The 16,086-nt window shown below is 37.8% G+C and overlaps 1 protein-coding gene across 1 annotated transcript in view; it reads right to left on the bottom strand.

Annotated features, from left to right (window-relative positions):
- THEGL (theg spermatid protein like) overlaps window positions 1–16,086 on the bottom strand; it is a 113,128-nt gene that overhangs the window by 51,272 nt on the left and 45,770 nt on the right. The window contains exons 4-5 of the mRNA XM_037831426.1: window positions 9,673–9,738; window positions 1,235–1,363 (exon numbers count right to left, since the gene is read on the bottom strand). Coding sequence (XP_037687354.1) covers window positions 1,235–1,363; window positions 9,673–9,738 — 195 coding nt within the window. The remainder of the gene's footprint in view (window positions 1–1,234; window positions 1,364–9,672; window positions 9,739–16,086) is intronic.

Below are 16,086 nucleotides of genomic sequence, written 5' to 3'. Positions count from 1 at the left end.
TGTATGTCCCTGTAATAGATGACAAACTCCCTAAAGACAGTGATTTTATCTTACAAGCTTTGCCCCTGCAACACCTAACATCAATGCCTGACACCTGGTAGGAAGTCACTATATATCTGCGGAATTAAATTTAATGGTAACATGTCACCAAACATGCCAAGATCATTCATCTATTTTCTACAAAGAAGAAATTAGCAATGTACAACTGAGATTTTCTTGGTCAGAAAAACTAATTTCCACTGAAGAATTTGAAAAATTGCTGGATTCAGATTCTTAACAAACTTTTAAAAGCAAACAAACATGCCCAATATTGTATCCTGCAAATATTTGAAAGAAGTATTCAATTCAACCAGAATTAGATTTTAAAAAGAGATGTTTCAGACTTATGGAGTTGAAGGTGCCTATGGTACATCCCACAAGGGAATCCAGTAAATTTGGAGCTGAGGAGAAAGGTCTGGGCTGAAGTGAGGATTTGAGGACCATCATCACATGAAGGGAAGCAAAATCCATACATGGGAGGACAAACTCACCCGTGGGATTTAGAGAAGGAAAAGAAAGGAGCCAATGACAGGTCACTGGAAAACAAAAGCAAAGCAAAGAACCCACGAAGGATGATGAGAGGGCAAGGTCAGGAAGTAGGAGAGGAGCCAGGATAGCCATATCAGGAAGGCAAGGCAAGAGAGAACTTGGAGAAGAAGGAAGTGGCCACTCCTGCCACAGAAGGTAATGAGGGAAGGACTAAAGAGAGGCTCTCAGGCTGGGCAATTAGGATGATGCTAGAGAACTTTACCAAAGTGAGGGGCCTCTCTGTTCCTTCATGTCTGGGGGAGGCTGAATAGGTGATCTCAGAAATACCTTCAACTTCTAAAACTTCTTTGATCCTAAAATTGGAGATCCTAATTTGAAGAATGGCTTCTGTAGAATTTCTGAGAGAGTACCTTGAAGAGTTGTTTTTTTAACTACAGAAATATCACGTTATTAAAAAGCCAAAATCCTAATAAGCCAAAACATAATAAGATGAAATATGAGTCTGCAATAGCAAAGTAATAGATTTTGCTTTGGAAAAGTTTTACTATACCTTCAGATTGGAAACAGATATAGAATCCATAATCTTCAATACATTTTATGAACAAAATGTGAACAACTCATGGCTTTTAGGTAAAAAGGCTGGGCTCTGTGTCCACTTTCCCTAAGGATTCCTGATTAAGTAACCTGTTAACATACAAACACTAACCTGTTAGGTACATATTTGTAAGAGACTTTCTTGGGCTGAGCAAGGTTCTCAAGTCTTTTGGTCAGCTGAGCCTTCAAAGCACTCTGGGAAACAGGGCGAATAGGATCTTGATTCCCCCAAAATAGTTTTCTGTTAAATAGCAGAAAAACAAAATTGTAAGAAATTCACTGCTTATGAACATGTTAGAAATGGCTTCTATCCTGAATTTACTTTCCTTTAAGAACTGTCGCTATTACAGAATTTTACAATTTTCAGGCATCGGGAATGGATAAACTACTTATGGCAGTTAACATAAGAAAGAAATAAGAATGTTTTATTTTAAGTTATGTCTTAAAACATGGTAATCGCAAATGAACCTATCACAAAAATAATTTTACAAAAGAACACAAGACTAGTTCTGCCCACTAGATGCTGTCCAGCTGCTGATGGAGAGCAGATGACAGCATGAAAGAGGCTGAAAAGCAGGATCTGCATGACCCACATTTGGTGTCCAAACCAGTCTTTCCAAGTGCTCCAGCTGGGACCCAGGGATTCTGAACTGCAAAGGGGCCAAACAGATCATTCAGCTCAACAACTTCACTTCGTTTGGAAGACTGAACCCAAAGCTATCAAGTGGCTTGCAGGACACCTTAATTGGGGTGGGGTGGGAGTATCATAAAATACTCAAAATTCTTGATCTCAAGTAACCAACTGAGTTTATGGTGGTTGTTGTTGTTGTTATCATAATTTATTATTACTTTTAAAAAAGAAAATCTTTTAGAGATAGTTCTGTTTCTGCCATCATGTAATTAACTTTGCAAATGTCAGACATGCCAGCCTATACATTGTGCTTCCACTTTGGGATAAGCCCTATACCAGATTGTTAGAAAATAAAATATCAACTGAAAAATATTAATAACTACCGTTTGTGGGATACTTTCTGGGTGCCAGACATTGTGCTAAGAACTTCACAAGTATCGGTTCATTTAATCATCTCAACTGCCCTGTGAAATAGATATGATTACTGTGTAGGGGGTGAGGAAAAAAGTAATCATTGCTGGATTGATCTGAAAAAGCTTAATGTAAAAAATAGAAAGACACAGGCTGACAGAGTTGAGACACATTCCATGTTGAGGTAACAATAGGGGATGGGAATTATTAAGTCATATTTGGGCAAGGCATGTTTGGGCTGAAGCAGAAAGTCATGCTGGGAGGCAATTAAGTAACATTGCTGGAATGGGTGAGGAGAGCAGAAAGCAGCCTTAAAGACCTGGTCAAGAAACAAGAAAAAGGTACCTCAGTAACCTGACTTCTCATAGTAGCTGAATTTGCCAATTAATTGAGTGTATCCCTACCCTATAAAAGGCCTCAGATTTTTGTTTTTTTTTAACTTTGCCAATATTTTGGATATAATCTTTTTCTTTGCTCCATAGAATCAGCTAGAGTCATTAATTAATATTAATTAGTATTCCTATCCCCTACATTCTGAAGGTTCTATTTCCTAAATATTTCTCAAAACTGTTCATTTGCACATAACTATGTTATCATACTGTGGACAGTTGATTGTATACCATGGATGATTGTATGGTGTGTGAATGCATCTCAATAAAACTGAATTTAATAAAAAAAAAAAACTGTTCATTTCTCCTCAACCCCATTGCTACTTCCCTTTTCCAGACCCTATCACCTCCACTACTACTGCCAGAGTGCTCTCTCTAAACTCAACTCTTGAGACACCAAGAGTCACTCACTTGCTTGAGACACTTCAAAGTTTTCCACTGCCTTTAGAATAAAGTCCAAACTTCTTACTGTGGTTTACAAGACCCTCCACAATTTTGACAAAGAATCTCTCTAGCCTGGAATATATATTTTCTTCCAGGGGAGGGATCACAAACTACTGGTGATTTCCTGTTGTACAGTTTAATGCTGTATGCAAGAAGTACTCAATAATGGCTTGATACGTGAATGAATCAACGGTGAAAACTGGAACTCACCTGACGGTGATGTGCAGCAGAGATTAAGGAGAGAATAACCACAGGGAGAATAAAAGACTAATGCAGAGGTTCAGGCATGAAAACGATGAGACCCAGAGCAGGGAGGGCAGCAGTGGGAAAGACAGCAGCTATGCTCCTAAAGAAAAGGGTGGTGGATAGAGGTAAGAACACCATGGAATAGAAGTTAAGGAGAGAAAGATTTTGGGGACTGGATGAGAAAAAGTTTCAAATATAACTAAGACTTCCAACAAAATGGAAACCAAGGGGTGGGGTTGGGGTGGGGGCGGGGAGACAATAGGATTTGGCATGGAGAAAGAATATCACTGGAAATAACAAAGAATGAAAAGAGTGTCTGCAAAGTGGAAAATACAAGAGCTCAGGTGAAGAGAAACTAAGAGGGTCAGAGATTAGGAATCAGAGGGGTGATGTGTGTATGGGTGTGTGTGGGTATGTGTGTGTATGGATTCACCATTTCAAATAAAAAGCTAAAGTTACTTCAGATGCAACAATTAAATGAAGCCCTAAAATATGGCCCTGATGATGCATTTTAGGAACTGAACCTCCATGGGATTATTATCTGCTTGAAAAATTTGGCCAAAAATATGAGAAAACACAACATGACCTACAAGCATTGGGGGTTATGCAAAAGGCTGGGGATTTTTTATTTTATTTCATTTTTATGTAAGTTTATTGAGATATATTCACATACCATACAGTCCTTCCAAAGTATACAATCAATGGCTCACAGTGTCATCATATTGTGCATTCACCATCACAATCAATTTTAGAACATTCCCATTATTCCCCCCCCAAAAAAAAAAATATATATATATATATACACATATATATATAAATAAATAAATAAGAAGACTCAAAAATCCCATACCCCTTGTCCCCCCATTATTATTTTTTACTTTATTACTCATCTACTCATATACTGGATAAATGGAGTGTCAGCCACAGGGTTTTTACAATCACATGGTCACACAATAAAAGGAACATGGTTATAAAATTATTATCAAAGATCAAGGCTACTGGATTATAGTTCAGCAATTTCAGGTATTTCCTTCCTGCTATTCTAATATACTAGAAACTAAAAAGAAATATCTATAGAATGAGTCAGGAGTCATAATCATTAGTTAAATCCTAACTTCTCAGTTACAACTCCTCCCTCTCATTTGATCATTCTCTCAATCTTCAGGGAATTTGGGCAATGACCATTCTAATTCCTTCATGCTGGAAAGGAGTGTCCACCTTATGGGATAAAGAAATGAAATTGGTTGATGTTCTTGGAGAGACTGGTACCACTGGGGTTTAGGACTTACCTGGCATGGGAACAATCTGGAGGCCTTAAATTTCTGAAAAAAATAAACTTAATAAGAAACACTTATATAGGGTCTTGGATAGAGCCCAGGGTATTCTTTAGGGTTTCCGGGAATATTGTTGGTTGGGGCTTGGCATACTGTAGCAATTTGCAATATCTGGCTGAAGCTTGCATAAGAGTAACCTCCAGAATGACTTTTTGACTCTATTTGAAATCTCTCAGCCACTGAAGTTTTATTTGGTTTCATTTCTTTTCCCTCTTTTGGTTAAGAGGCATTCTCAATCCCACAATGCTGGGGCCAGGCTCAACTCTGGGAGTTATGTCCTACATTGCCAGGGAGACTTACACCCCTGGAAATCATGTCACATGTAGTGGGGAGGGTAGTGAGTTTATTTGCAGAGTTGGCTTAGAGAGAGAGAGAGAGACCATATCTGAGCAACAAAAAAGATTCTCTGGGGGTGAATCTTAGGCATAATTATAAGTAGGCTTAGCTTTTCCATTGAAGAAATAAGTTTCATAAGGGCAAGCCTCAAGATCAAGGGCATGGTTTATTAAATTGGGAGTCACTAATGCTTGAGAAAATAATCAGGAATTCCCCAGCTGGGCAAGTTTAATGGTTCCACATTTTCCCCCAGTTCCTCAAGGGGGCTTTGCAAACACTTTTTTTTAATATTCTGCCCAAAATATTATGGAATGCATTGGGGTATTACATTAACCTGTAGAGAATAACAAGATCTCATTCCCTATTCTAGGTTCCATGAAATTGCGTGGTTTAAATAAACTGACCACACAGGTTAAATTAGATAGTATGCTACAGAAAATTCAATTTTTGAACCAAATGAACATCTCTTCTTTTGGTCTCACACAGAAGTTGAGATTTTAAAATACAGACAAGCATCATCTTTTACCCTATATTCTGATTTACCTTAGTCCTAACCAGGTCCATTTCATTCATATCTCTAATTGAAGTCTGATCTTGTTGTCATCTTCTTTAACAGCTGATTCTCATAGCTGCAAAACTCTAACTCTGAGTCCTAGGTGTCACACAGATGCCCAAAGTTCCCAGGAACTACCAAGTTATACATAAAGAGCACAACATCATAGAATTTAGAAATAACAGTTAAAACTCAGGAATATATGTAACTGCTGTAAAAGCTTACAATCTCGGAACCTTTACAATGAGCCTTATTGAACATTCTGTACTCCTAATCATTGATTGCCCAATTTCTGCCCACTTTCTATCTCCTGATAACCTGTGCTCTCAAATTCAATTCTCATAGTTTTCTCATTATAGTTAGTTTATATTAGTGAGACCATACAATATTTGTCTCTCATTTCTGGCTTATTTCACTCAACATAATTTTCTCAAGGTTCATTCACCTAGTTGCATGCCTCATGACTTCATTCCTTCCTGCAGCAGTTCAATATTCCATCGTTTTTATACACCACAGTTCACCTTTCTGTTCATCAGTTGATGTACCCTTAGGCCACCTCCATTCATTGCCATAAACACCAGTCTGCAAATGTCTATTCATGTCCCTACTTTCAGTTCTTCCAAGTATATACCTAACAACAGGGTTGCTTGATTATATGGCAACCCTATACTTAGCCTCCTGTGGAACCACCACACTCCCCTCCAGAGGGGCTCCACCATTATACTTCCCCACCAACAGTGAATACATATATTTCTCTCTCCACATCTTCTCCAGCACTGTGTTTTTCTGTTTATGTTTTAAACACTTTTATTCACTCACCATACAATCCATCCTAAGTGTACAATCAATAGCTCCTGGTATAACCACATAGTTATGCATTAACCATCACAGTCTGTTTGGGAATATTTCCATTCCTTCCTCAAAGAAAGAAGAGGAAAAGGGAAAAAAAAAAGAGAAACAACAACAATAGGAATCCCATACCCCTCCCTTATATCCCGCTTTGATTGACATTTAGCTTTGGTATATAAAAGGCAGGAGATTTACCTCAAGAGAAGTTAGAGGGTAGATCAGTAGACTGAGAAGATCAAATTCTCTACAGTCCAGAAAAATGTGAATGCAAAGTTCATCAGGAAGGGGAGAGACTAAACAACATGTGAAAGTAGCATATTAGGTAGCTAATTCTTCATTGCACTGTCACTGTACTAGCATAAAAATTGCTGACATTTAGCAGTTACAGGGCTATCAATATCAAGGAAATAAAAATCTAACTTTCTATGGTCTCTATCCAGGATTTGACTCCAGAGTGATCCATACCTTACCTGTTTGATGCATCCATGAAATGTAACAAAGATTAATACAATCACAATTACCCATAGAATTCTAGGATAATGGACCAGAAGAATACTTAAGAGTTCAGTGTTCAGTAACCCCATTATGAACAGCTAAAACTCAAGGCTTACAGATTACCAGAGTCAGAAAACACAAACCATCTTTATTAGCCCTTTTCCAGGGTTTTATTATTCTGAAACTCTTAAAATTTCTCCTATTGTAATAATAAATCTTTACTTAGCTTTCATCTCTTTAAAATGCCTTATTTTTATTCTATTTTATTAAACAGATAATTTGTCAAATGATCTTATTTGAAACTTGACTAAAACACTTCAGTCATTGCATTGATTCCCTTTTTTGGCGGATGGTCATGGTAGACTCTATCAGTTGTTTTGCCCCTTTTACCTTTCTTTATTTTGATTGCAGTAAGGTTTGCAAATAAACCTTGCTAGGTTGTTGCTCAATTATATTTAAGTCCCTCGGAGTGTGGTAACTTACTCAGGTGAGTGGATAACAGTTACCACCCTCTCTCAAAGCAAGGACATCTTTTATTTTAATTTTTGGTCCACTAGACACAATTCCATTAATCCCTCTCTGTTTTTCAGCTATCTTAAGAGCAACCCCATCTTAAAGGTGATAAAGAATTTGAGAAGAATCTTGAAACACCATTGTAATATTTCAGTTCATGTGTCAACTTGGCCAGAACATAGTGCCCAGTTGTTTGATCAAGCAAGCACTGGCCTAATTATTACTGTGAGGATATTTCATGGATTAAATCATCATTAAGTTGACTGCATCTATGGCTGATTAAATCTATAATCAGCTGAGATTGCCTTCAGTAATGACAGACATTTCATCTAATCAGTTGAAGGCTTTAAATGGAGAAGTGATGATTTCAGCAGTCAGAAGACAGAATTTTCATCTCTGCTTCAGCAGCCAGCTTCTTCTAGGGGATTCATTGAAAGCCTTCATTGGAGTTCCCAGCTTGCAGCCAGCCCTATGGAATTTGGACTTGTGCATCTCCAAGTCACATGGGACAACTTTATAAAATCTCATTATATTTACAGATAACTCTTGTTTGTTCTGTTCCCTTAGAGGACCTTGAGCAATACAACCATCTCTACAGAAAGAAAATTTTTAAAATGTACAGACTGACAATTATTATTAAAAGCATAAATCTAAAGTATACTAGTTGTCCCCATATTCTAAAGAACCTAGGTTATGAAATAAGTCCATCCATTAAAATGCTTGAGCCTGACTGAAAAATAAATAAATAAAATAAAATAAAATAAAATAAAATAAAATGCCTTATTTACTTGAAGGCATAAATTAGATCTATCTTTACCAGACTGGTAAAACACAAATTCTTTTAATATTTCCTTATAGGATCCATTTTTCTTTTTAATAATTTTCTTTCTTAGTTTTGGAGACCCCCTCTTTCCTGGTTTTCCCTTATCTACTCTTCCTCAGCGTCCTTAGGTAGCTTCTCTTTCACAACTTGAACAATGGTGTGTGTCTCAGGGTTCTGTCATAATTGGTATTTTTTTAATTATTAATAAATACTGATGATTTCCAAATCATCCCCAAGACAGATTTTTACCTTTCTGAGTGCTCAGCCTATATTTCCAAATATCTTCTGAATGTCTCAACAGCATCCAACATTACCAAATGTATTTCCCTCCCAAAACCGTTTGCCCTTTTGTAGCTCCTTTTGCAGTTAAAATAGCATTTTTACAAATATTACTAAAGACGGAAACCTAGAAATTATATTTTACTCCTCTCTCTCCCTCAGATTCTAATATTTCATTTGCATTACATCCTGTACATCTATATCTTGACTCTCCCTCTTCTCTCAACCCTTGAGACCATTGTGTTGGGACAGGCTTCCATTATTTTCTTCTGCATTATTAAAACAACCATGAATCTATTCTTCTGCCTCTTGTTCTCCATGCCATCAGAAGGAGGGACTGTTCCTTTCTAAAACAGGCAGAGTGATGTAATGGAAAGAAATGGGATTTGTGGGCAGTAGAAATAGATTCAAATCAGTTTGACTACCTGCATGCTGTGTGAACCTGGGTAAATTACTTAACCTTCTGAAGCCAATTACCTTATCAAATCATGCCTTAAATTTTCTATGGGTTTCAAATAGGGGTGGGGTGGGAGTAGTATTCCAAGATTATTGATAGTTATAGCAATATTCACTAACATACCTCTTATCATGTGTACTTCTCATCAATAGATGTGTGTGTGTGCCCATCCATTAATAAGAGGGACTTTAAAACATATTATGTTTTTAACCTTTAAGAACAAGGCTTTTAAAAATTCAGACATTACCAGGAGCCAAAGAAGAAAAAGGGAAGTCCTATGGCCAAGGGTGGGAGGGCTGAGGGTCCAGCTTGCTGGAGGCCCGGAGGACAGGAGGGCTCTAGGCAGAGGTTTAGACACAGCAGGACCAGGTTTTAGAGGCAACGTAGTTGAATCTGGAGGATGGACACAAGAGTTGCAAAGGGTGTGCAGCAGAGTTCTCAAGATTTGATGCCTGTTAGAGTCATCTGAGGGAGCTTTTAAGACTTCCAAATCTCAGGCTGCATCCCAGACAAATTAAATTAGGATTTATGGGAATGGGACCCAGGCATCAGTCTTTTTTTTAAGCTCCCCAGCTGATTCCACCGTGAAGATAATTTTGAGAACCACTAACCTAGGGTTAGCCTCCCATGTGCTGACTCAGCTGAGGTGAGGATATACTGGTTCAGTGGAGCTATATGAGTAGGGAGGTGGATACACTTGAAATATAAGGCTAATGAGCAGGTAAGAATTATATATATTTTATATAATGGATATAACCATCACAGACAAGACCTTACAATATTGCCTTACCTGTCTGGGGCTCCTCGTTGTTTTTTAGGCCTAGAAAGTTCTTGGATTCTCTTCCTAGAGAAAGAACTAACAAATACCAACAGGTTAATTCAAAGAGAATGTATACAAATATGGTTACATTCAATGACTTCTCAAACAAATCCCACTTCCACAAAAATAAACAATGCTATATTTGATGTGATTTGAAGCGTGCTGAAAGGTTCAAAGTATCAAAATACTGTGGACTCAAAATCATCACTCCTAGAATCATTAATATAATACATAATAAAATCAAGACAATAAATATTCATAAAATCAAGAATATATTGTCCCCAGAAGACCCCAGGTAAAATGCACAATTATTAATAGGGAAAAACCCAATTAACATATTGTTAATTTGTGGATGGCCAGGTGACACTGGATTCTGAAGGGACTGAACAGATAAATTTCAGACAGAATGTCTAGCTTTAGCAAAACTATGAATTGGGCAAAATATACTTTTGGTACCACTCAGCCCCTTTTCTGCCCCACTGGTCTCTCTTGAACCTCCCACGATTGCTCCTATTACCACCTATAGCAGAGACAGTTTGTACTCGCCAAATATCCATGTGTCCTCCTTGCATTTGTTTGGAGCTATGTGACTAGTTATGTCTAACTTCAGCAGAAGTGTTGACTGTCACTTCCAGGGCAAGGCACTTAGAAGCTGGAATGCCTCCTCCATCTCTTTCTTCCCTTGTTGCAGTGACCTTGGAGGCCACACACATTCTAGATGGCATAGCTACAAAGTGGAAGAGGGCCAGCCAACTCACACTGGACTGTGGCATGAGGGAGAAATCAACTTTCATTGTGGTAAGTCGTAGAGATTTTTGTACTGTATCGTAGCCCATCCTATGCCGAGTAACATACCGCCTGTTACTGTAACTCATAATAATATGTACTTGGTTGGAGTTTGAGGGGCTCAATATATAACATTCCTTTTCTGACTACCACAATTAGGAACTGACCAAAAAACAGACACAGGAGTTAGACAAACAGGATAAAAATATTATCTCTATTATTGCTAAAACTACATTGAAGAGCAGTATGGCTCCCTGACACCCTGAATTGAACATGCCCCTCAAAGTTGCAGTCCTCCCACTCTAGAGAGACTAAGCTTGCTATGTGACAAAAAGCAGACCAGAAAGATCTGCAGACAGGCAGGTCCCAAAGAGAAAGGACTCAGAAGGGTCAGTACTCTCAAACTCATCAAATAGATGTCACTCCCACCCCTGGGATGTCTAATTAAAGGGTGAGGCAAAAAGCCGAAATTACTCAGGGGAACTGTTGCCATGTACAAAAAGAGAAGTAATGGAGGAGAGCATTCCCACTAACACTTGTCTTAGCTCTCTTTAATAGGCTCTAAACTCTATGTTAGAATAACCCCTGGCCCTGGTGACAGGTGGGATTGAATACCTGACACAGCACTTGGACACCCTGATATGAAGAGATGGCATTTCTAATTCAATGGCGATCGAAGTTCCTTTCAGAAAGTGTGGAGGTGTCCAGGAAAGATTAATAAATCAGGAGCACTTAAGATTTCACACTCACAAAACTGGGCCTGTCACCCTAAAGAGGAAGCTAAAATCCTTCAATCAGATTATCTATGTCCATGTTACTCTATGTTTAACTTCACTTGTACTGCCCCTCAGCCTTTAGCAATGATTGATTCTTACAACCTTGTTTTAGCTGTGCACTGGGAGTTATACAGGTAAAGACTGTATGTGGACAACTGGGCCACAGAATTAACCGAGGAGCCATGTTCCCCTGAGGCTAGGGAAGTGATGGCAACAATAATCAGCAAGATCCCTAAAGGGAAGGTCAAGCTTGGGGACCTGGGCCACTTGGCCCAACAATTCTTCTCATCTAAGAGATTATTAATCCAGAACAAACCTTGGAAGTTCTGAGTTTCATTTCTACAAAACAAAGGCCAATTTTCTTTTCTTTTTTTTTTTTTTGCTGAAAATGCTTTATTATTTAGGTGAATTCATATTACATTTTAACAATAGAACCCTTGAATTTTCTTCATTGATTTTTCTAGGTCTCCTCATGACTTTGTCTATTTTAAATACAAGTATTGTTAATTCTCAATTACTCAGTGAATTGCTTATTTCAAAACTACCTTTCTAGGCCCAGCTTGTTGTCTTTAACTCTTTTTTTTTTAAATCTTCATTTTATTGAGATATATTCACATACCACGAAGTCATACAAAACAAATTGTACATTCGATTGTTCACAGTACCATTACATAGCTGTACATTGATCACCTAAATCAATCCCTGACACCTTCATTAGCACACACACAAAAATAACAAGAATAATAATTAAAGTGAAAAAGAGCAATTAAAGTAAAAAAGAACACTGGGTACCTTTGTCTGTTTGTTTGTTTGTTTCCTTCCCCTATTTTTCTACTCATCCATCCATAAACTAGACAAAGGGGAGTGTGGTCCTTATGGCTTTCCCAATCCCATTGTCACCCCTCATAAGCTACATTTTTATACAATTGTCTTCGAGATTCATGGGTTCTGGGTTGTAGTTTGATAGTTTCAGGTGTCTACCGCCAGCTACCCCAATTCATTAGAATCTAAAAAAGGTTGTCTATATTGTGCGTAAGAGTGCCCACCAGAGTGACCTCTCAGCTCCTTTTGGAATCTCTCTGCCACTGAAGCTTATTTCATTTCCTTTCACATCCCCCTTTTGGTCAAGAAGATGTTCTCCATCCCACGATCCCAGGTCTATATTCCTCCCCGGGAGTCATATTCCACGTTGCCAGGGAGACTCACTCCCTTGGGTGTCTGATCCCACATAAGGGGGAGGGCAGTGATTTCACCTTTCAAGTTGGCTTAGGTAGAGAGAGAGGGCCACATCTGAGCAACAAAGTGGCATTCGGGAGGAGGCTGTTAGGCACAATTATAGGGAGGCCTAGCCTCTCCTTTGCAGCAACAGTCTTCCCAAGGGTAAATGCTGTGGTAGAGGGCTCAGCCCATCAGACCACCAGTCCCCTATGTCTGTGGTCATGTTAGCAACCATTGAGGTGGGGTAGGCCAATACCCCTGCATTCTCCACAGGCTCCTCAAGGAGGTTCTAAATAATTTTTTCCTTGTTTTTTTTTAAACTTTATTTTTTTTATATAAACTGCATGAAAAATAAAAAAATAAAAAAAATAATTAAAAAAATACAATAAAAGAATACTTCAAAGAGACAATAACAAAGGAGTAAGACAAAGACAACTAACCTAAGGTAACTACTTTACTTCAACATGTTCCTACTCTACCCCAAGAAAGTTACCTAATATAGCAACATTTCTGTGAACTTGGTCCTACTATACCCATCAGAAATTAACAGACCATAGTCATTCCTGGGCATCCCCAGAACGTTAAATAGCTTATCTGTTCTTGGATTATTGTTCCCCCTTCCTTAATTGCTCTCTATTGCTAGTTCCCCTACATTCTACATTATAAACCATTTGTTTTACATTTTTCAAAGTTCACATTAGTGGTAGCATATAATATTTCTCTTTTTGTGCCTGGCTTATTTCGCTCAGCATTATGTCTTCAAGGTTCATCCATGTTGTCATATGTTTCACGAGATCGTTCCTTCTTACTGCCGTGTAGTATTCCATCGTGTGTATATACCACATTTTATTTATCCACTCATCTGTTGAAGGACATTTGGGTTGTTTCCATCTCTTGGCAATTGTGAATAATACTGCTATGAACATTGGCATGCAGATATCTGTTCATGTCACTGCTTTCCTATCTTCTGGGTATATATCGAGAAGTGCAATCGCTGGATCGAATGGTAACTCTATATCTAGTTTCCTAAGGAACTGCCAGACTGACTTACAGAGTGGTTGAACCATTATACAGTCCCACCAACAATGAATAAGAGTTCCAATTTCTCCACATCCCCTCCAGCATTTGTAGTTTCCTGTTTGTTTAATGGCAGCCATTCTAGTTGGTGTGAGATGGTATCTCATTGTGGTCTTAATTTGCATCTCTCTAATAGCTAGGGAAGCTGAACATTTTTTCATGTGTTTCTTGGCCATTTGTATTTCCTCTTCAGAGAACTGTCTTTTCATATCTTTTGCCCATTTTATAATTGGGCTGTCTGTACTATTGTCATTGAGTCGTAGGATTTCTTTACATATGCAAGATATCAGTATTTTGTCAGATACATGGTTTCCAAAAATTTTTTCCCATTGAGTTGGCTGCCTCTTTATCTTTTTGAGAAATTCCTTTGAGGTGCAGAAACTTCTAAGCTTGAGGAGTTCCCATTTATCTATTTTTTCTTTCGTTGCTTGTGCTTTGGGTGTAAAGTCTAGGAAGTGGCCGCCTAATACAAGGTCTTGAAGATGTTTTCCTACATTATCTTCTAGGAGTTTTATGGTACTTTCTTTTATATTGAGATCTTTGGTCCATTTTGAGTTAATTTTTGTGTAGGGTGTGAGGTAGGGGTCCTCTTTCATTCTTTTGGATATGGATATCCAACTCTCCCAGCCCCATTTGTTGAAAAGACCATTATGACCCAGTTCAGTGACTTTCGGGGCCTTATCAAAGATCAGTCGGCCATAGATCTGGGGGTCTATCTCCGAATTCTCAATTCGATTCCATTGATCTATATGTCTGTCTTTGTGCCAGTACCATGCTGTTTTGACTACTGTGGCTTTATAATAAGCTTCAAAGTCAGGGAGTGTAAGTCCTCCCACTTCGTTTTTCTTTTTTAGAGTGTCTTTAGCAATTCGAGGTATCTTCCCTTTCCAAATAAATTTGATAACTAGCTTTTCCAAGTCTGCAAAGTAGGTTGTTGGAATTTTGATTGGGATTGCATTGAATCTGTAGATGAGTTTGGGTAGAATTGCTATCTTAATGACATTTAGCCTTCCTATCCATGAACATGGAATATTTTTCCATCTTTTAAGGTCCCCTTCTATTTCTTTTAGTAGAGTTATGTAGTATTCTTTGTATAGGTCTTTTACATCTTTGGTTAAGTTTACTCCTATGTACTTGATTTTTTTAGTTGCTATTGAGAATGGTATCTTTTTCTTGAGTGTCTCTTCAGTTTGTTCATTTCTAGCATTTAGAAACATTACTGACTTATGTGCATTAATCTTGTATCCTGCTACTTTGCTAAATTTCTTTACTAGCTCTAGTAGCTGTATCATTGATTTCTCAGGATTTTCCAGATATAAGATCATATCATCTGCAAACAATGACAGTTTTACTTCTTCTTTTCCAATTTGGATGCCTTTTATTTCTTTGTCTTGCTGGATTGCCCTGGCTAGCACTTCCAGCACAATGTTGAATAACAGTGGTGATAGCGGGCATCCTTGTCTTGTTCCTGATCTTAGAGGGAAGGCTTTCAGTCTCTCACCATTGAGTACTATGCTGGCTGTGGGTTTTTCATATATGCTTTTTATCATATTGAGGAAGTTTCCTTCAATTCCTACCTTTTGAAGTGTTTTTATCAAAAACGGATGTTGGATTTTGTCAAATGCTTTTTCAGCATCTATTGAGATGATCAATTGATTTTTCCCTTTCGAGTTTTTAATGTGTTGTAATACATTGATTGTTTTTCTTATGTTGAACCATCCTTGCATGCCTGGAATGAACCCCATTTGGTCACGTTGTATGATTTTTTTAATGTGTCTTTGGATTCGATTTGCAAGTATTTTATTGAGGATTTTTGCATCTATATTCATTAGGGAGATTGGCCGGTAGTTTCCTTTTTTGTAGCATCTTTGCCTGGTTTTGGTATTAGATTGATGTTAGCTTCATAAAATGAGTTAGGTAGTGTTCCATTTTCTTCAATGTTTTGAAAGAGTTTGAGTAAGATTGGTGTCAGTTCTTTCTGGAAAGTTTGGTAGAATTCCCCTGTGAAGCCATCTGGCCCTGGGCATTTATTTGTGGGAAGATTTTTGATGACTGATTGGATCTCTTTGCTTGTGATGGGTTGGTTGAAGTCTTCTATTTCTTCTCTGGTCAGTCTAGGTTGTTCATATGTTTCCAGGAAATTGTCCATTTCTTCTACATTATCCAGTTTGTTGCCATACAGTTGTTCATAATATCCTCTTATAATTTTTTTAATTTCTTCGGGATCTGCAGTTATGTCACCTTTTTCATTCATTATTTTGTTTATATGGGTCTTCTCTCTTTTTGATTTTGTCAGTCTAGCTAGGGGCTTGTCAATCTTGTTGATCTTCTCAAAGAACCAACTTTTGGTGATATTTATCCTCTCTATTGTTTTTTTGTTCTCTACATTATTTATTTCTGCTTTAATCCTTGTTATTTCTTTTCTTCTACTTGGTTTAGGATTGGTTTGCTGTTCATTTTCTAGCTTCTTCAGTTGATCCATTAGTTCTTTGATTTTGGCTCTTTCTTCCTTTTTAATATATGCGTT

The sequence above is a fragment of the Choloepus didactylus genome, chromosome 3 (assembly GCF_015220235.1).
Source record: "Choloepus didactylus isolate mChoDid1 chromosome 3, mChoDid1.pri, whole genome shotgun sequence".
NCBI classification, from domain to species: Eukaryota; Metazoa; Chordata; class Mammalia; order Pilosa; family Megalonychidae; genus Choloepus; species Choloepus didactylus.
Note: the sequence above shows the minus strand (reverse complement) of the source record. Positions and strands in the feature narration are given on the sequence as shown.